An 18109-nucleotide genomic window follows, 5' to 3' on the forward strand; every position below is an offset into this window, starting at 1 on the left:
CCGGGCCCGAGCACCCCGGAGGGGCCTCGGCTGGGCTGGGGGATCTCGGTGGGGCAGGAGGACGCGCTGGGACGCGCGATGCGGCCGCCCTGCAGCCGCGAGGCTCCCTGTGAACAGGAAGGCGGATTAGAGGGGATTAAATGGGGGCTGGTGCTGAACGCCCCCGCCCCTGCCCCCCCCCCCCCCCCGGGCTTTCCGTGGACTCGCAGTCAAGCGGGGAGCTGCACCCCACAAACACAGCCCTGGGGCGGGGGGAGAGACACGCAGGGAGAAGAGGACGCGGCCGAGACAAAAGGAGCGGGATCTGCCCCCCTCCCCCCGCGTTGAAATCCAGGGGGGGTCTCGGGGCACGATGCCCCCCGGAACGGCAGGATTCAGGACTGCGCCTCTCACTAAAGATGGGTTGGGGGTGCCGAGATTCAGAAGAGCTGGGGGGGGGGCGCCGTGGGATGCAGATGGGCCGGGGGGGCTGACCAGAGAAGCAGATTAACGGCCTCGGGACGCGGTAAAGGCGGGGGGGAGGGGGGGCAGCACGTGCCATAGCCCCCCTCCCCCCCATGTCGCAGTTTTCCTCTGCAGCGGAGCCGCACCGGAGGGGGAGGGATGCGGGGGGGGGGGCTGGAGCCGCCTTTGCACCCTCCCTCCGCAACACACACACGGGGGCGGGGGGGCTGAGCCCAGCGGAGCGGAGGGTCAAACCCCCGCCCACCCCGGAACCCCCAAACCGAGCGGGGGGGGGGCTCTCTGTAAACCCCGGCCCCCCCCAAAGTCCCGCAGCCCCCGCCCGGCAGCGGGGATGGGGGAGGAAGGAGGTGGGACGAGCCATGTGGATGAGCCAATCGGCGTTGGGAGCGTGTGGATGGGCGGGTGTGGCTGCCAATAGGAGCGCGGGGCGGGGGCGCAAAGCCCGCCCCCATGGCCGGTATATAGGGGTGTGCTCGGGGGCGGTGGCAGCTTGGTACTTGCGTCGATTCCTTGCTTGTCGGGACGAGTAGCAGAGCTGCAGCCATGGTAATGTGGAATGTGGGGCGCATGGCGGGGGGCTCACGGAGGGAGGAAAACGAGGGGGAGATTGAGGATAAGTGCAGGATTGGGAGAGAGCGGAGGGGGAAAGACTTGAGGGGCAACATAGGGGTTTGGGGGCACATGGCAGAGTGCGATCGGAGAGGGAGAAGGGGGAGAAACGAGGGGGGAGGCACAGCGGGAGTTGGGGGGCACAGCAGGAGCTGGGGGGGTGGGCGGAGAATGGGCTGAGGGGTGGTTGGGGCGGGGGGATGCAGCGCCCTTAGTGGGTTACAGCACCTTGGGGGGCAGCACGTGGTCCCCGCTCCCCCCCCTCCGGTGGGGGCGGGGCTCTGTCGTGCTTTTGGCGCCCAGCCCCGACCGTTAACCTTCCCGCGCGCGGGAAGGCGACACAGCCCCACCCCTTCTGCAATGAACACAGTCCCGCCCGGACCCCCCATCACCGAACCCCCCAAACACAGCCCCGAACCCCGTAACCCCAGCACTGCACCTCCCAACCTTACCCTTTCCCGTGGGCGGGGGGCAACGGGTCCTTGTTCTGATCCCCCCCCCAAGGCACCTCCCAGAGCCCAACCCCACGGGGCTTATCCTGTCGCACAGCTCCTGCGGAGCCCACCATCGGCAGCTGGAATGCCGGGAGCAGGTGGCAGACGCAGGGTGTGGCCGAGAATGTGCTTTAGGGGGACCATGGGGACCCCCCTGGTGACTGCGGGTCAATGGTGCAGCCTCCTCCCTGCTGCTGCGCCGGGAACTTCCTCCTCCTCTTCCTCCCGGCGCAGCCTCACCCCGGCCCTGTTGTAAGATGTCCTCCCTGCGCCATTTGGGAGCAGGCAAAGGCCTGATGGGGGTGATGGTGCCCAAATGGTTGCTCCAATTTCTCCCCAAACACGCATTTTGTCCCCTCCACCACACATAAAAGGACCCCCCAACATCCATCCCATAATGAGCTCCTGGCTTTCAATTGGATCTGCCCGGAGCTGTGACACAACCACTGCTGGGGCTGAGCATGACAGTGACTCTCCCCTGATGTGTCCCCGCAGCGCGAGTGCATCTCCATCCACGTTGGCCAAGCGGGCGTGCAGATCGGCAATGCCTGCTGGGAGCTGTACTGCCTGGAGCACGGCATCCAGCCTGATGGGCAGATGCCCAGTGACAAGACCATCGGTGGCGGGGACGACTCCTTCAACACCTTCTTCAGCGAGACGGGTGCCGGCAAGCACGTGCCCCGTGCCGTCTTTGTGGACCTGGAGCCCACGGTGATCGGTGAGTGTGGGCTGGGGCCGGGGGAGGAAGTCTGGGCTCCACCGGGTGCTAACGGGCTCTCCCCACAGATGAGGTGCGCACGGGGACATACCGGCAGCTCTTCCACCCCGAGCAGCTCATCACGGGCAAGGAGGATGCGGCCAACAACTATGCCCGTGGGCACTACACCATCGGGAAGGAGATCATCGATCTGGTCCTCGATCGCATCCGCAAGCTGGTGCGTACTAACCTGGGTGGGATAAGCCCCTCCTCCTGGGCTTTGAATCCCCTTCAGGACCCAGCAAGCTCCAGACAGGAAGGTAGAGCTGCCCTGGGAATGCACTGTGGGGAATACAGCTTATTTGTGCTCTTACTTATTTCATCCTTTTAGTAAGGTCTTGGAGGTTTCTATTTGAATCTCTGTTTTTTCTTGACCAACTGGTTATGAGCAGTGTCCCAAAAGCAGATGTCCTTGGGTGAATATTTGCCATCCTGGGTGACTTGGTAGCCACTTAAACCCAGAATTACTGATGGATCAGTCTTGTTTCCTTTTCCCTTCTTCCAGGCTGACCAGTGCACAGGGCTCCAGGGTTTCCTGGTCTTCCACAGCTTTGGGGGTGGCACCGGCTCCGGCTTCACCTCCCTGCTCATGGAGCGCCTCTCTGTCGACTATGGCAAGAAGTCCAAGCTGGAGTTCTCCATCTACCCGGCCCCACAGGTCTCCACGGCCGTGGTGGAGCCCTACAACTCCATCCTCACCACCCACACCACCCTGGAGCACTCCGACTGTGCCTTCATGGTGGACAACGAGGCCATCTATGACATCTGCCGCCGCAACCTGGACATCGAGAGGCCCACCTACACCAACCTAAACCGCCTCATCAGCCAGATCGTGTCCTCCATCACAGCCTCCCTGCGCTTTGATGGGGCCCTGAATGTCGACCTGACGGAGTTCCAGACCAACCTGGTGCCGTACCCCCGCATCCACTTCCCTCTGGCCACCTATGCCCCTGTCATCTCAGCTGAGAAGGCTTACCATGAGCAGCTCTCAGTGGCTGAGATCACCAACGCCTGCTTTGAGCCGGCCAACCAGATGGTGAAGTGCGACCCGCGGCACGGCAAGTACATGGCGTGCTGCCTGCTGTACCGCGGGGACGTGGTGCCCAAGGATGTCAATGCCGCCATCGCCACCATCAAGACCAAGCGTAGCATCCAGTTTGTGGACTGGTGCCCCACCGGTTTCAAGGTGGGCATCAACTACCAGCCCCCGACGGTGGTGCCTGGCGGGGACCTGGCCAAGGTGCAGCGCGCGGTGTGCATGCTGAGCAACACCACGGCCATCGCCGAGGCCTGGGCCCGCCTGGACCACAAGTTCGACCTGATGTACGCCAAGAGAGCCTTTGTGCACTGGTACGTGGGGGAGGGCATGGAGGAGGGTGAGTTCTCAGAGGCCCGGGAGGACATGGCTGCGCTGGAGAAGGATTATGAGGAGGTGGGGGTGGATTCTGTGGAAGGGGAGGGAGAGGAGGAAGGGGAGGAATAGTGAACACCAGGTTCCTTCTGTCACTGTAGCATGTCCACAAAATGTCTGCTTCAAACACTGCAGCTTCCTTGTGCACTGGGTGGGGTCCAGCCCCGCGAGGGGGGGGGGGGCTGCGCTGCTCCAGGCTCATGTTCTCCAATGTGATCATGTCGATTTTCCATGTGTCTGTACCATGTCTGTGAATAAAAGGCTTTAAGAGAGGCTGCCCCTGTGTTGGATACAAACCCTCTGTGTCAGCGCCTGGCCCCAGCCCATGGGAACAGACTGTCCCTATTGTCTGTGCCCAGCCAGGGGCTGGGAATGATGGCGCTCTTGCTGGGTGCTGTGCTCTGCATAGCCCTTATGCTCCTCTTCTCCCTTGGTGCTATGGGGGGGGAAGGGTGCCCTGGGCTCCCTCCAGAGCTGCCTCGGCTCAAGGTGTCCCCTGGAGGAGAGCTCGGCCCTGGCGGGGATTAACCCCCGGGATCAGCGCTGGACCGAGGATTAGCCCCGTCTGCGCCCGCCTGGAGGACTCCCGGTGGGAGCGCTGGGGGGGGAAAGCGGCACCCCTCAGCCTATCAGAGTGCTCTGCTCCGCCCTCCACCAATGAGAGGCGCTTCATTTACTCCCCGGGCCAATGGGCGGGAAGGGGCGGGGCCTAGCGGGGCTCTTTCGGGACGTGGAGGCACGGATACATTGTAACGAGGTACCGGACGTGGAGGGCGGGGTCAGGCGCGGCGCTCCTCGGGGTCGCGCCGGTAGCACCGGGCGCTGCTGCCCGCCCCGTCCCGCCGCCGCTGGCCCGGCCATGCTGCCACACCATGGCCTCTACGGAGCAGGACGCGCTGGCCCTGCGGGAGCAGCTCTTCCATGAGCGGGTCCGCGAGTGCATCGTGAGTACGAGGGCTCCGCGGTGAGGGGCGGGGGAATGGGCCCGGTGTGGCAAGGAGCTGCGGGTAGGGTCTCGGAGCCCGGAGTCCCCCGCTTTGGACGGGCGGCAGCTCTGCGGCTCAGCTGGCGCTGTGCCCCACACCCTGCCCTTATCAGTGCCAGAGCACTGTGGGCTGCTATGTGCCCCATGGATAGAGGGTCCCGGTCTGGGCCGTGACCTTGCACCCCGATATGACCTCTCTATTGGCCCTGTCCCGGAGGCAATGAAGTTGCTGGAGCCCCGGTGCTGGGCCATGCCTGCCCCACCAGAGAGCCCCTGGGAGAGTGCCAGGGTGCAGTGTGTTAGACCCGAGCAAGGCCCCTGGCTCTGTCACTGCCCCCGGGCCAACACTTGGTGTCACCAGGAAGGAGCCTCCCCAAAACATGGGCACAATGCAGGGAGGCTAGGCCTGTGTCTCAGGTCCTGCTCTGCTGCAGCGGGCTCTGGGATGGAGATGACACGGGTGTCCTCGGCCCAGTGTCTCCTGAGGGTCCTCCAGGATGAGGAGGTGTCAGGGACCACCTTGGCCAGGAGCTCCCCAAACCCACCCTGAGGAACTCTTGGTTCAGCACAGCCAGTGTGGAGCTCATCCAGCCCGACCTCCCTGGGTGCAGGAGGTGTTGGGGGTCCCTGGGTGCAAGCAGGGACGGGAGAACCCTCTGGACTGGGCCACCTCCTGGGGCTCCCTGTGCCCCCACCAGCTGTGCTGCAGGTGCCCCGCTCCACCCGTGCCAAGGTGGCAGGTTCAGGAGACCTTTCCCTGTGCTGCTGCGTACCTGTTGGGATGAAAGGTCACCGCATTCCCCGCATGCCGCAAGCAGGGGCAGCAGCGCTACTGCAGCGGCCCTGGTGCCTGCTTCAAGGCTGCTCCTATGGCGCTGGAGCAGGCAGGGCAGGAGCTGTGGGCTCCGGCCTGTCCTGAGTCCCCCGGTCTGGGTGCTGTGGCAGCCTGTGGGCACCCATGGGTGAGCCCCCATCCCTGCCTGCACTGCCTGCACTCCTCTGCCTGCAGATCTGCACCCTGCTCTTCACCAGCCTCTACATCCTCTGCCACTTCATTATAACCCACTTCAAGAAGCACACGGACTTCGCAGCAGGTAGGAGAGTGGGAGCTGCTGGAGCTGTGTTCAGCCTCCCCAGGGCTTGTTCCTCATCACCCCCCCGGGAACCCTGGGTGCAATGGGACAGGAGCAGAGCCCAGACCACCCCAAGAAGGTTTCTGCAGCACTGGGATGGGCAGGAGGGAAGCCTCCCTCAGCCCAAATGGTTTGGGATGTTCCCCTCTTCAGAGCACGATGATGAGGATGCTGCTGTCAACAGGATCGCGTAAGTTCCTGCCCATCTGACGCTTCCTCCTGAGCTGGGATACCAGGGCCCCCCATCCTGTGGTGTCTGGTGACCATGGGAGCTGACATTGGTCCCACCCGCAGGCTGGGGCTTTGCACCTTCACCCTGGCTGTGGCACTGGGTGCTGTCCTCCTCCTGCCCTTCTCCATCATCAGCAATGAGGTGCTGCTCTCCTTCCCCCGCAACTATTACATCCAGTGGCTCAATGGGTCCCTTGTCCATGGTGGGTGCACAGGGTGGCTGCAGGATGCCCCAAGGGCTGTGGGGCAGGGTCTTCCACCCCAGGAGCTCACCCCGCTCTTGTCTTCCTCTTCTCCAGGCCTCTGGAACTTGGTCTTCCTCTTCTCCAATCTGTCCCTTGTCTTCCTCATGCCCTTTGCCTACTTTTTCACCGAGTCCGAGGGCTTTGCAGGATCCAAGAAGGTGGGTGTGGTGTTCCCCCTTGTCCTCCCCTGTCCCCGGCCCCTCACTAACCCTGCTCCCACAGGGCATTGTGGCCAGGGTGTACGAGACCTCAGTGGTGCTTCTGCTGCTGACGCTGCTGGTGCTGGGTATGGTCTGGGTGGCCTCTGCCATCATGGGCAACAACGCGGCCAGTCGCCAGTCACTCTATGGTGGGTGCAGCCGGAGTGCCTGGGGCTCATGGAGCTCCAGCAGGGCAGGACCAGGCCTTGAAGGGAAGAAGAGATACCTGGTGCAGCTGGCCTGACCCTGCCATGTCCACAGACCTCTGGGAATACTACCTGCCCTACCTCTACTCCTGCATCTCGCTCTTTGGAGTGCTGCTGCTGCTGCGTGAGTCCTGGGTTGTGGCATGTTCTGGGCTGGGTGCTGGTCCCATGGGTGCCTGGCTGGGTACAGGGTCCAGCCCTTATCCCGGCCTGTTATGGGGGTGCAGGGAGGGGTAGGATGCTGGGTCCCCCCTCATCCTCTCCTCTCACTGCAGTGTGCACCCCCTTTGGCCTCTCCACCATGTTTACTGTCATGGGGCAGCTGCTGGTGAAGCCCTGGGTAAGGTGTTGTGACCCCCCGGGCGTGCCTGGTCCCACATCCTGGGTGCAGGGTGCACCCACCCCCCTCCTGCCTGCTGCTCATGGGCTCCTCACCCATCCCCAGCTCCTGGAAGACCTGGACGAGCAGTTGAGCTGCACAAGGCTGGAGGAAGCCACCGTGTCCCGCAGGATCTGCTCTGGTGGGTGCCCAGCACAGACACTAACCTGGGGGGGGGGAGCTCTCAGCGTGGATGGGGGCCCCTCTGCCCTCCAGCCCCTCAGCATCTCCTCCCTGGCAGGCAAAGCTTCCTGCTGGCTCAACTTGAACATGGAGCTGCTGCAGGAGCAGCTCTTCACCATCCGGAGCAAGAGGCGGAAGCTGGGTGAGGAGCCTGAGGGAGAACCAGCTCCCTCCAGCTTGGCACTGGGAGCACCAGTTCCCCGAGAGGGTGGGAACTGTAACCCCCTGTACTGACACCCATCAATCTGCTGCCCTGAGCTGGGGTTTGTGCTCCCCTCTCACCCCTCTCATATCCCCCCCCCCAGAGCTGCGGCACCAAGCATCTCCCTGGCAGAGGAACCTGGGCTACCCCCTGGCCATGCTGGGCCTCCTGGCGCTGACTGTGAGTGTCCCTGTGAGCCAGGGGAGCTGAAGCTCGTCCTGGTCGCCCCCAAACATCCTCAACCCCTCCCTGCTCCTCTCAGGGCACCTCTGTGCTCATCGTCTGCTTCCATGTCCTGGAGCTGATGCTGGATGATGCCGCGATGCCACGGGGCATTCAGGTACTCAGGTGAGATGATGGGATGGAGAAGAGTGTGTCCTATGGGATCAGTCCCACAATCTCCTCCTCTCCCAGCAGGACGCCTCCTTGGGCCAGGTCTCCTTCTCCATCTTCGGCTCCTTTGGAGCTGCCCTCCAGGTCATCCTCATCCTGTATCCTTCCAGCGGGCACTTGTGGCCCCAGCGCTGTCCCCAGGGTTGCCCGTTCTCCTCCTTAACACCCCTCGCAGGTACCTGATGGTCTCCTCTGTTGTGGGCTTCTACAGCTCTCCGCTGTTCACCCGCCTGCTTCCAGTGCGCCAGGACACCCCTCTCACCAAGGTGGGAACAATGGGCTTTCTGTGTGTGTCCCCATCCAGATACCACAGGCACAGAGTCCCTATGGGGCTCCAGCACTGGGTCCGCGTTCCCCAGCACTGCCCTCCCGAACACTCCTTTCCCTGCCTCAGATCATCGGGAACTGCGTCTCACTGCTGGTGCTCAGCTCGGCCCTGCCCGTCTTCTCCAGGACACTGGGTGAGTCCTGTGGGGGGAACTAGGGTGAGCCCAGCCCTGGGTGTCCCCACATGCCCTGACTCCCCCCCTGCCCCACGCAGGGATCACCCGTTTCGACCTCCTGGGGGACTTTGGCCGCTTCAACTGGTTGGGGAACTTCTACATTGTGTTCCTGTACAACATGGGCTTCGCGGCCCTCACCACCCTCTGCCTGGTCAAGAGGGTGTCATGGGCCGTCCAGGCCGAGCTCATCCACGCCTTCGGTGAGGGGGGGACACGGGGCTGGGGTGGGAGTTGTGTCCTGTCCTCCCCTCCCCGCCTCTTACCCTCTCCCTCTGCCTAGGTCTGCACAAGCTGCCTCTGCCTATGCCGTGCTCCCGGCGCCTCACCCAGCCCTGCTAGTGCTGGGGACAGGGACGTGCCACCCTCTGTCACTGCACGGTCCCAATGGTGCTTCAGGGACATTGGAGCCCCCTCCGGGGAGGGCTGAGGCTCTGCAGGGGGGAGCTGCCCGTTTCCAGCTGCGTTGCTGAGCCTTGGCCTTGAGCCGCGTCCTTGTCACAGCCCGCCCTGGAGCTGCGCTGGCAGCAGCTCCCCCCTGTCCCGTTTACATACCTCATGTAAAAGCATCATAGAGACACTATGAGGAGGGGCGCGTGGTCCCTCCATGCCCAGAATCACCCCGTGTCACACTAGGGGGGGACACTGGTTGTCCCCCACCTCCAGGCCTTTGGCCTCCCCAAGGGAGGAGCAGGGCTGAGGTTGAGCCCCCCCTGGTGTGATGAGTCTGTCAGGTCTCTGTTACCATCGAACTTGGTTGGAGCAATAAAGAGTCTCCTTTTTTTTATACAGAAATACCTACATTTGCAGGGGTTTATTTACCCTGAGCCCGGGGGGAGGGGGGGGGGGGGCTGCCCGTGAGGGGCCTCAATCCTGCCCATGCTCCCTCAATATTGAGCTTCATCCTGGCTGGGGTTAAGGAGCAACTTCGAGGTAGGGCTGAAGTTGGGAGCAGCAGCCTTGGGGGGCACCGACCGCTTTGGGGTGCGGGAAGGGATGGTCTGAGGGGCCCAGGGGGGGTCGGTCCCTGCCCCCCTGGGCTGGGGGTGTCATGCAGCTGAAGAGGAAACTGCCCCAGGAACTGGTTCCCCCCCCACCCATCCTGCCCTGGCTGGGGCTGAGCCAGGGCGACCCCCCCCCGCGGGGCTGGGGGGTCCGGACCCCCCCGCGACCCCCCCACCCGGCCGGGGCCGGGCAGGAAGCGCAGGAAGCCTGCTTTATATTGCAGGAAATGAGGCCATCGGTGCCCGCGATTTCCCCGCGACCTGCTCCGCTCCCAGTCACCCCGGACTGGCACTGGGGCAGCAGCAGGGGGCCGGGCCCACCCCCCCGGCCCCTTCCCAACCCTCCACCACCCTGCTGCTGCCTTGCTGCCTCCTGCCCTCGACGGAGTCCCGGCATCTTTGGGTGCTTCTCCGCGGTGTTGGGGGATGCTGGGGGGCACGAACGCAGCCCCGAGGAGGGCAAGGTCCTGGCGCGGGGTGAGGGGAGCTGCTTCTGGAGGTGCCTCCGTTCCTGGGAGAGCGAGGTCCCAGCCCCGGGGGTGCCTCCATCCCCGCCGACCCGGTCCCGGCGGGGGGACCGTGTCCCGGGGCACGGACAGTCCGTGCGGGGCAGGGCAGCGCGGCGGGGGCGGCCCCGGGGGATGTGGCCGCAGTTGCCGCCGCTCTCGGGGGCCGGGTCCGAGGCGGGGCTGCCCAGGACCGGAGCCGAGCGGTCGCAGGTGGGAGCAGCCGGCCGAGGCAGCGCTCGGTGCAGACCGGCACCCAGGGGAGCCGGTACCGGGGCTCTGCCAGGAGCGGGCACCGGTACCGGGGGTCGGACTGAACACGGGGTCCGGGGCATTGCCAGGAAGCAGGTCCCGGGAGCGGGGCTGTGTCAGGGAACGGAGCAGGTGCCTGTACCGGCGGTGCAGCGTTAGAATAACGGGTGTCCCCGGTAAGAGGAGCAGCCGGGACCGGGGCAGGCGCCAGGAGAGGGGGCGTCCCGGTCCCGAGAGGCGGTGACAGGATAGGAGAAGGGTCCCGGGACCAGAAGCGCCGCGTTGGGACCGGAATAAGGGTGTCTCGGTACCGGAGGGCCGTGCGGGGAGCGGAGAGAGGAGCCGCTACCAGAGAGCAGGGCTCAGACGGGAAGAGGAGGCGAGTTTGGGGCGAGGGGCGCCGGTGCCTGGTGCCCGGTACCGGGACGAAGCGGGAGGAGCGCGTTCCCCGGGGCTCGGTCTGTGTCGAGGGGTGCGGCGCCAGGCGCGAGGGTGACGGGCCCCTGGGTGCGGAGCCGGCTGCGGGGGGGCCGTCCCGGTGCCCGGGTGCTGCGCCCCCAGTGGGTGGCGGCACCGGGGAGGGCGGGGGGGGTCAATCGTTCCGGGCGGCCGCGGATCCCTCAGCGGCGACGGGGCCGTGGGTGTGAGAAGGAAACGGCACCGACCCGCCCCTGGCACCGCGACCCTCTAAAAGCCTCGGGGCCGCCCCAGCGGGACCATGCCCCCCCCGGCCGCCCGTGCCCCCGGCGACTGAGCGGGGCCGGTGTCGGCAGCGGGGGCCGGTGGCCAGGATGCCCCGGCGGAGCCCGCTCGCCCTTGGCCTGCTCGGCCTCGCCGCCTGCCTGCTGACCGCACCGGCGCTGGGCTGCGGGCCGGGCCGGGGGCCGGTGGGGCGGCGGCGGCTGGGGCGGAGGCAGCTCTCGCCGCTGCTCTACAAGCAGTTCGTGCCCAACGTGCCCGAGCAGACGCTGGGGGCGAGCGGGAAGGCGGAGGGCAAAGTGCTGCGGGGCTCGGAGCGCTTCAGGGACCTGGTGCCCAACTACAACCCCGACATCATCTTCAAGGACGAGGAGAATACGGGCGCGGACCGGCTCATGACCGAGGTGGGGGCTGCGCCCGGTTCGGCCTCGCTCCCGGGGGTACGGGGACGTGCTGGCGGCGGGGAGGCGGGTGGGAGCGCAGCGATCCTCCCCTGGCGGCACCGACCCTCCCGGGGCGCAGGGTCCGACCCACCTCGGGGCCGGCAGCACTGGCGGCCCCGGACGATGGTGCGGTCACACCGCGCTGGGCATTAAGGAGCCGCCGTCGGGGATTAACGGGGCAGTGCCGGTGGGGCGGGCAGCGGGGAGGGGGCGGCCCCGGTAACCGTGTGCCCGGGGCGGGGTGAGGGGAATCCAGGGCGCCGAGAGCCCGGGATGCGCCGCGCCTCGCCCCGCCGGGATGCTCACGGTTGCCATGGCGAGGGCCGGCTCCGCGGTCGCCATGGAGATGGGGGATGCTGCGAGTGGTCCAGGCGGCGGCGGCGGCGGCTCCCGCGGGCCGGGGCGGCGGGGCCGGGGCGGCAAGGCCGGGGCGCGGGGCCGCCCCGGGGTGCGGGCGGCTGAAAGGGCCCTTTGTGGCCGCTCCGGCATTCCCGGAGCCTGAGGTCAGCTCCGGGCTGGAAGGAGCCCATTGTCGCCGGGCCGGGCCGGGCCGGGCACATTCCTGCCCCCCCGCCGCTGCCGCCCCCCCTGCCCCGCTCTCCCGGGAGCCGCTTTGTTGCACGGGGGAGCGGGGGGACCGGGCTGCGAAGGGACGCTGTGACCTCACCGGACTGGGGGAGCTCTGAGCCCCACAGCCCATGCCAGTGCTGCCTTGGAACCCTCACCATCACCTCGGCTCTGGGCACTGGGTCCGAGCCCCCCGGTGTACCCCCTCCAAGCCGGCGCTGAGCTCCCCACAGTGCTGCTCAGGGACTCAGGCTTCAGGGTCTGCTGCACCCCCATCTCTGCCCCACAGCCCCCCCGTGTTAATCAGTCACGGCCAGTGCTGCGGGGAAGGTGACACCATCCCTGTCCGCATCCCGTCCCCTGCCCGTTCTGCCTGGCTGCCTGCACACCACGGGACCGCAGGGCATGTTAACGTTTAACCTGCACCCTGGCGGGAGGAAGGCATCTCTGCTGTGCCCCTCTCTGTGCCCATGGGAGCCTGTTCGAGATCTCCCCAAGCCTCTGCAGGCCTGGTGTCCATCTGTGTTTGTGGTACCTGGCACTGCCAGGGGCTTAGGGTGACACCTGTGCTGGTCCCCCCGGCAGCGCTGCAAGGAGCGGGTGAACTCTTTGGCCATCGCAGTGATGAACATGTGGCCTGGGGTGAAGCTGCGGGTGACAGAGGGCTGGGATGAGGACGGGCACCACCTCCCTGACTCCCTGCACTACGAGGGCCGTGCACTGGACATCACCACATCCGACCGGGACCGGCACAAGTATGGCATGCTGGCACGCCTGGCCGTGGAAGCCGGCTTCGACTGGGTCTACTATGAGTCCAAGGCGCACATCCACGTCTCTGTTAGAGCAGGTACCACATAGGTAGGGGGGCTGCCATCCCCATCAGCATCACAGCCCCTCAGCTTCCTCTGCTTCCCCTTGGCATCCCTGATCCATGTGGGATGCAGCCCTGCCCTGGTTTGTGTCCAGCACCAGTGGGTTCAGCCCATGTCTGGCCCCCAGCCCTGCAGCCTCACTGCTTCCAGCCCCATAGCCCTGCAGCTCCCAGCCCCACAGCTCCCAGTCCCACTGCTCCCAGCCCCGCAGCCCCACTGCTCCCAGTCCCACAGCCCCGCAGCCGCTCCAGCCGCCAACCCCCATCCGGCCCAGAAATGACAATCGACAGAAAGTGAAAGTGCCCGTAAATGTCACCGTCGCCAGCCCCGAACAAAGGGCGTCAGTGCAGGGCGGACAAAGGGGCCCTGCAGCGCCCCGGGAGCAGCGCAGGAACTGGGGGTGTTCGGAAAATACCGGCTTTGTTCCGGGGGTGGTTTTGGGGACGGATGGGGCGGGGGGTGGCTCCATTCGTGGCCATTTCCCTTGTGGAGGTGGCCAGCGGGGACAGGGCACCCACGGCTTTCCCCACCCACCCAGATAACTCGCTGGCCATCCGCACCGGCGGCTGCTTCCCAGGCCACGCCACCGTGACGCTGCAGAGCGGCGAGCGCCGAGGCTTGGCCGACCTGCGCCAGGGCGACTGGATCCTGGGTGCGGAGCCGGGTGGGCGCCTGGTGCCCACCGAGGTTCTGCTCTTCCTTGACCGTGATCTGGACCAACGTGCCTCCTTTGTGGCCATCGAAACGGCCAGCCCTGCGCGCCGGCTGCTCCTCACCCCATCCCACCTCATTTTCGCGGCCCGGGGGTCGGCCAACGCCACCTTCCTGCCCGTCTTTGCCCGCCGTGTGCGCCCTGGGGACGCGGTGCTGGCCCATGGGGCTGGTGGGCAGGGTCTGCGCCCTGCGCGGGTGCTGCGGGTCTCAAGGGAGGATGGCGTTGGGGTCTTTGCCCCGCTCACCTCCCACGGGACCCTGCTGGTCAATGGGGTGCTGGCATCCTGCTACGCCGTCCTGGAGAGCCACCGCTGGGCCCATTGCGCCTTCGCCCCGCTCCGCCTCTTCCACGGGCTCCTCTCGTTGCTGCCGGTGTGCGCCGAGGCTGGGAACGGGACGGTGCCAGAGGCCGGGATGCACTGGTACTCCCGCCTGCTCTACCGCCTGGCTGGGGGAGTGCTGGGCCACGAGGCCCTGCAGGTATAGGGGGTCCCAGCCCCCCGCAGTCACTGCACTGCAGATCACGCTGCACACTGGAAATGGGGGGCTCCAGCCCTGGCCCTCCTTTGAACCCAGGGAGGAGGGATAGGGGTACCCCCGGCCCTGTGCGGAGGTTGGGGTGCCCTCAGCTCAGCTGAGGACAGGGTCTCTGGGATGGGGTGTTATGGGGTGGCCCAAGGACCTGGCCTCAAGCCGTCTCCTGTGTCCCAGAGCGCCCCTGCAGCACTGCCTGGTCCCTGAACACAGGACTCTGTGTGCTCTCCTGCTATTTATTACTTTATTAACCACTATGGCTGGGGCTGCTGCCTGTCAAGCCCAGGCTGGGCACCAACCAGACCCTGCCCCAGGGCTGGATCCAGCCCAGGGGATGCCAAATCCAGTCTGGGGGATGCCGAATCCAGTCTGGGGGATGCCGGATCCACCTGGGGGGTGCCGGGCCCGGCTCTAACCGTGCTAACCGCTAACTCGCTCTGCTTGAGAGGTCTATTTTTCTATTTATAAATGGTAATATAAGCGCTCCCGCCCGCGCTGCGGGGCAGGGCCCAGCCTGCTCCTAACCACGACTGTGTCAGAAACAGAGAACCCTGCTATTTAATTATTTGGGTAAATAAAGAGACTCTGTGGCCCTCGTGGAGCCCTGCCTGGGATTGGGGGGTGTCTGGGAATCCCGCTGAGCTGCGGCATTCCAGGGCATGGCGGTCCTGTGGCGGATGAGGCACCCCACCCCGAGTGCAGCCGCTGGGATGGGGGTCCCTGTGTCCGAGCATCCCTATGGCCGAGCGCGGGGGTCTATGGGGCTGGCGGGTGGCGCACAGGACGCGTGTGCGACCACCACGTGGCTCCGGCCGTTCCCTCCGGTTTTCATGAATGGAGCCCCAGCGCCCCGCGCGGCCTGCGGGCCCCGCCCCTTTCTCCTCCGCCTGGCCAATGGGAGCGGGCGGGCGGGAGGTGTTGTGGTCACGTGGAGCCGCCGGTGTAGTGGTGGTGGCGCCGCCTCCCCGCGCCGCGGCAAGCGGTTTATAACGCTGGTTTCCGCGCCCGCCCGCGTGCCCCCCGCACCCCCCCCCCCCAGCCGCGGCTGGGGCCATGCCGCTGGTTCGCCACCGCAAAGTGCTCATCCTGGGGTACCGCGCCGTGGGTCAGTGCGGGCCGGGGGGCGCGGGGCGGGCTGTACCCCCCGGGGGGACCCTGCCCGGGGGGGTGGGGAGCGGGGCTGACCCCATGGCACGGGGGTGCACCGGGGGGGTTGCTGTAGAGGGCTCCGTGAGTGCTTCCTGCAGCCGCGAGGTCAGAGCACGACGGGTCCCCGCCCTGCGTTGGGGTTGTGAGGCCGTGCTTAGCTCAGACACCCCCTTCGGGACCCCCCGAGTCCCCCACGCCGTCCCCAGCCCTGTGCTTGTGTGTCCCCGTCCCCGTCCCCCCGTCCCCCCCCCCCCAGGCAAAACCTCCTTGGCCCATCAATTCCTGGAGGGGAAGTTCGTGGAGTGCTACGAGCCCACGGTGGAGAGCAGTAAGTGTCACACTGCAGGGGGGGCCTCCCCTTCCTGCTGCCCCCGTGGGGTCGCGGGTGGTGGGGACTGATGTGTCCCCACTTGTGGACTGTGCCCCAAAGGGGGCTGAGACACCCTCGGAGCGTGGGGACGAGGGAGAAGTGGTACCAGGGAACCCCATTAACCTGGTGCCACCTCTGCAGCCTACGACAAGATGGTGGTGGTGGGCAAGGACGAGTTCCAGCTCCAGCTGGTGGACACGGCCGGGCAGGTAACGCTGAGAGCTGGCGGGTCCGGGGGGGTTCGAGGCTGCTGGACCTTGACCCCCCCCGACCGGGCTCTGCCCTCCCCAGGACGAGTACAGCATCCTGCCCCACTCCTTCATCGTCGACATCCACGGCTACGTCCTGGTGTACTCGGTGACGTCCCTGCGGAGGTGAGGGGAGGACACGCACCCCCTCGAGGGAGGGGGGCGGAATGACACTGGTGGGGGGCAGTGCCTGGATCTCCCCATCTTCTCCGCAGCTTCCAGGTGGTGAAGACCCTTCACAACAAGCTCTATGAGAGCCGGGGGAAGACGCGGTAGGTGCTGCCCCTCTTGGGGTGGGGGGCGTCCAGGCTGGGCCGGCCCCTCACCCTCCCTGTTCCCGCAGCATGCCCGTGGTGCTGGTGGGAAACAAGGCGGACCTGTCCCTGCAGAGGTAAGGGGGGGCTCTGGGAGTCCTGTCCCCCTGTCCCCCCTCCCCAAGAAGCTGGTGCCATCCCACCTGCCCTCTGCTGTGTCAGCCACCGGGAAGTGAAGACAGATGAAGGGAAGAAGCTGGCGGAGTCTTGGGGGGCAATATTCCTCGAGTCCTCGGCCAAGGAGAGCCAGGTCTGGGGCACGGGAGGCAGTGCCCTCAGCCAGGGCTGGGTCCTCGCAGCGCTGGGGCTGATGTGTCCCCTCGTCCCCAGGTGACCAAGAGCATCTTTATGAAGATCATCGAGGAGATCGACCGAGTGGACAACTCCTATGGCACATCCACCAGCTGCCGCCTGATGTGACCCTCCCCCGGGACCTTCCCCTCTACCACGGCACAAGGGCTCTGGGGCCACCTCATCCCACTTTGCACTATGGGACCCCCCACTTTGCACAGACTGGGGTGCACGAAGGGCTGGGTGTGGGGCAGGGGTCTATGTCCAACCCCCCCCCCATGCAGTGGGCACCGGGTGACTGCGGGTGCTGCCCCGGCGTGGGGCCGCGGGCCGGTCCTGCCACGCTCGGGGCAGTCGCGGCTGCGGGGCTGGAACAATTAAACTTTGTTTTGGCTGTGACCTCCCCCCCTCCGAAGCTAGGCTGGGGGGGCCTGCTCCCCCCGGGGTGCAGGGGGTGAGGTAGCCTGTGGGGACCCCCTAGCACCCAAGCATTGGGCCTGAATGGGGCTCCGCAGCTGTGTACCCCCCAACCCGCAGCGTGGGCTGGGGGGGGTGTGTGTGTGCGGTTCCCATGTGGCTCATCTGCACCCAGCCAGGCCAATTCCTGCCGCTTAATGATGGGGGTGCGAGGAGGTGCCATAGGGGGTATTGGGGTGCAGGCGAGGGAGGGTTCTGCACTCCCCCAGCCCCAGAGCTGCCTTTCCGAACCCCGTCTCTGCCCTCGGTGCCCACCTCGGGGCAGCGGGGTACCGAGTGGGCCCGGGTCCTCCCCCCCACTGGGGGGCGCCCGTGGGGCTCCCCGTGTGCGTAGCCCCGGACGCCCGGTACCGGGAGGGGCTTAGGGCTGTCGGGGGGGGGAAGGGGGAGCAAAGCGCGAGAGCAGCACCGGTGTCACGGGGCTCGGCCCCTCCCTCCGGCCCCGGTTCACGGGGGTGGGTGTTCGGGGGGGGGAGTGGCCTGTTCCGTGCCCGGTTCCGCCCCGCCGTGCCCACGTGCGCGACGCCCGCACCGGCGCCGCCGGGGTTAAACGTGGCGGAGGGATCCCTCCCTCCCGGCAGCGTGCGCTGCGGCCCTCGCCGTCACACACCCCCCCCTTCCCTCCGCGTCCGCGCACGTCCGGCCCCGCAACGTCTCCCTCCGCCCGAGCCCCCGCCGCTAAGTAGTGCGAGCGCGGCGCCCCCCCCTCCCGCCTGTGCCCCGGCCGCGTGCCCCGGGGGCGCAGCGCGGCGGCCCCGGTGGGGCGGGCGGGGGCGGGCGGGGCGGGGCGGGGGGCGGGCGGCGGGACCTACTTTCCTCTGGAAATGGCCGCGCCGGGGAGCACCGTCCGCCCCGCGCCCCGAGGCCCGTCGGCGTAGGGCGGCCGCGGGGGTAAGCGCGGGGCGGGGGACGGGGGGCGGCCCCGGGGGGGGTCTCCGCGCGGTCAGGACCGGGCCCCAGAGGCCCCGCAACGGGGGAGGCCCCGCGCCCGGTCCCGGGCCGCGGCGCCGCCGCCCGGCCAGGCCTCCCCGGGCCCGGAGCGCGGCCCCCGGCTCCCTTTGTGTCCGCTACCGGCGCCGGTACCGCCCGCGGAGCCGGTGTGGCTCCGGCCTGAGCCCGAGGCCCGGCCTGGCGCTGCGGGGTCCCTGGGCCCGGGTAGGCCGCGACGGGCCGGGGCAGTGGGCCTGGCTCGCTCGGCCCCCCGGGAGGGCCCGGTTGTACCAGGAGCGGCGGGAGGCGGCGCGGGGGCTCCGGGGCGGGTGGGGGGCGTCCCGCT

The 18109-nt window shown here is 67.2% G+C and overlaps 4 protein-coding genes across 12 annotated transcripts; all 4 read left to right on the top strand.

Annotated features, from left to right (window-relative positions):
- Window positions 1-865: 865 nt before the first annotated feature.
- Window positions 866-4008, top strand: TUBA1B (tubulin alpha 1b). The gene is made up of 4 exons (XM_062630576.1): window positions 866-1011; window positions 2064-2286; window positions 2355-2503; window positions 2831-4008. Exons 1-4 carry the CDS (start codon window positions 1009-1011, stop codon window positions 3806-3808), a joined length of 1353 nt encoding a protein of 450 aa, XP_062486560.1. The 5' UTR covers window positions 866-1008; the 3' UTR covers window positions 3809-4008.
- Window positions 4009-4569: 561 nt separating this feature from the next.
- LMBR1L (limb development membrane protein 1 like) lies at window positions 4570-9188 on the top strand. 8 transcript variants are annotated; one of them, XM_062630585.1, is made up of 17 exons: window positions 4570-4680; window positions 5731-5815; window positions 6008-6044; window positions 6149-6288; window positions 6385-6488; window positions 6553-6679; window positions 6792-6860; window positions 7012-7076; window positions 7182-7257; window positions 7357-7440; window positions 7604-7680; window positions 7763-7840; window positions 7918-7991; window positions 8069-8159; window positions 8288-8354; window positions 8435-8596; window positions 8677-8859. In XM_062630585.1, exons 1-17 carry the CDS (start codon window positions 4609-4611, stop codon window positions 8733-8735), a joined length of 1467 nt encoding a protein of 488 aa, XP_062486569.1. In that variant the 5' UTR covers window positions 4570-4608; the 3' UTR covers window positions 8736-8859. The 8 variants fall into 8 exon arrangements, with proteins under 8 accessions (XP_062486569.1, XP_062486564.1, XP_062486565.1 ...); XM_062630580.1 differs by lacking the exon at window positions 8069-8159 and having other exon boundaries at window positions 7915-8068; window positions 8677-9188; XM_062630581.1 differs by lacking the exon at window positions 8069-8159 and having other exon boundaries at window positions 7918-8068; window positions 8677-9188.
- Window positions 9189-10628: 1440 nt separating this feature from the next.
- Window positions 10629-15461, top strand: DHH (desert hedgehog signaling molecule). Of its 2 annotated transcripts, XR_009967012.1 has the most exons (4): window positions 10629-11258; window positions 12450-12711; window positions 13275-14554; window positions 15390-15461. XR_009967012.1 is itself a non-coding variant. In XM_062630586.1 (3 exons), exons 1-3 carry the CDS (start codon window positions 10947-10949, stop codon window positions 13934-13936), a joined length of 1236 nt encoding a protein of 411 aa, XP_062486570.1. In that variant the 5' UTR covers window positions 10629-10946; the 3' UTR covers window positions 13937-14591. The 2 variants fall into 2 exon arrangements, 1 of the variants encoding a protein (XP_062486570.1); XM_062630586.1 differs by lacking the exon at window positions 15390-15461 and having other exon boundaries at window positions 13275-14591.
- On the top strand, window positions 14942-16755 carry RHEBL1 (RHEB like 1). The gene is made up of 8 exons (XM_062630587.1): window positions 14942-15089; window positions 15390-15461; window positions 15645-15712; window positions 15795-15877; window positions 15967-16023; window positions 16095-16142; window positions 16228-16315; window positions 16396-16755. Exons 1-8 carry the CDS (start codon window positions 15038-15040, stop codon window positions 16483-16485), a joined length of 558 nt encoding a protein of 185 aa, XP_062486571.1. The 5' UTR covers window positions 14942-15037; the 3' UTR covers window positions 16486-16755.
- Window positions 16756-18109: the final 1354 nt, after the last annotated feature.

This window comes from Pezoporus occidentalis, unplaced genomic scaffold (assembly GCF_034315485.1).
Source record: "Pezoporus occidentalis ecotype Australia unplaced genomic scaffold, CSIRO_AGI_Poc_V1 ctg357, whole genome shotgun sequence".
NCBI lineage: Eukaryota > Metazoa > Chordata > Aves > Psittaciformes > Psittacidae > Pezoporus > Pezoporus occidentalis.

What these genes read in the sequence shown, in the direction of transcription:
- LMBR1L (XM_062630577.1), top strand. Translation starts at nt 4,609, where the DNA reads ATGGCCTCTACGGAGCAGGACGCGCTGGCCCTGCGGGAGCAGCTCTTC. An exon ending in GCTGCTGTCAACAGGATCGC is followed by an intron (nt 6,045 to 6,148) that starts GTAAGTTCCTGC and finishes TCCCACCCGCAG; the next exon opens with GCTGGGGCTTTGCACCTTCA. An exon ending in TGGAGTGCTGCTGCTGCTGC is followed by an intron (nt 6,861 to 7,011) that starts GTGAGTCCTGGG and finishes CTCTCACTGCAG; the next exon opens with TGTGCACCCCCTTTGGCCTC.
- TUBA1B (XM_062630576.1), top strand. An exon ending in CCTGGAGCCCACGGTGATCG is followed by an intron (nt 2,287 to 2,354) that starts GTGAGTGTGGGC and finishes CTCTCCCCACAG; the next exon opens with ATGAGGTGCGCACGGGGACA. An exon ending in TCGATCGCATCCGCAAGCTG is followed by an intron (nt 2,504 to 2,830) that starts GTGCGTACTAAC and finishes CCCTTCTTCCAG; the next exon opens with GCTGACCAGTGCACAGGGCT.
- DHH (XM_062630586.1), top strand. Translation starts at nt 10,947, where the DNA reads ATGCCCCGGCGGAGCCCGCTCGCCCTTGGCCTGCTCGGCCTCGCCGCC. An exon ending in CGGACCGGCTCATGACCGAG is followed by an intron (nt 11,259 to 12,449) that starts GTGGGGGCTGCG and finishes TCCCCCCGGCAG; the next exon opens with CGCTGCAAGGAGCGGGTGAA. An exon ending in CCACGTCTCTGTTAGAGCAG is followed by an intron (nt 12,712 to 13,274) that starts GTACCACATAGG and finishes CCACCCACCCAG; the next exon opens with ATAACTCGCTGGCCATCCGC.
- RHEBL1 (XM_062630587.1), top strand. Translation starts at nt 15,038, where the DNA reads ATGCCGCTGGTTCGCCACCGCAAAGTGCTCATCCTGGGGTACCGCGCC. An exon ending in CGAGCCCACGGTGGAGAGCA is followed by an intron (nt 15,462 to 15,644) that starts GTAAGTGTCACA and finishes CCACCTCTGCAG; the next exon opens with CCTACGACAAGATGGTGGTG. An exon ending in TCGGTGACGTCCCTGCGGAG is followed by an intron (nt 15,878 to 15,966) that starts GTGAGGGGAGGA and finishes TCTTCTCCGCAG; the next exon opens with CTTCCAGGTGGTGAAGACCC.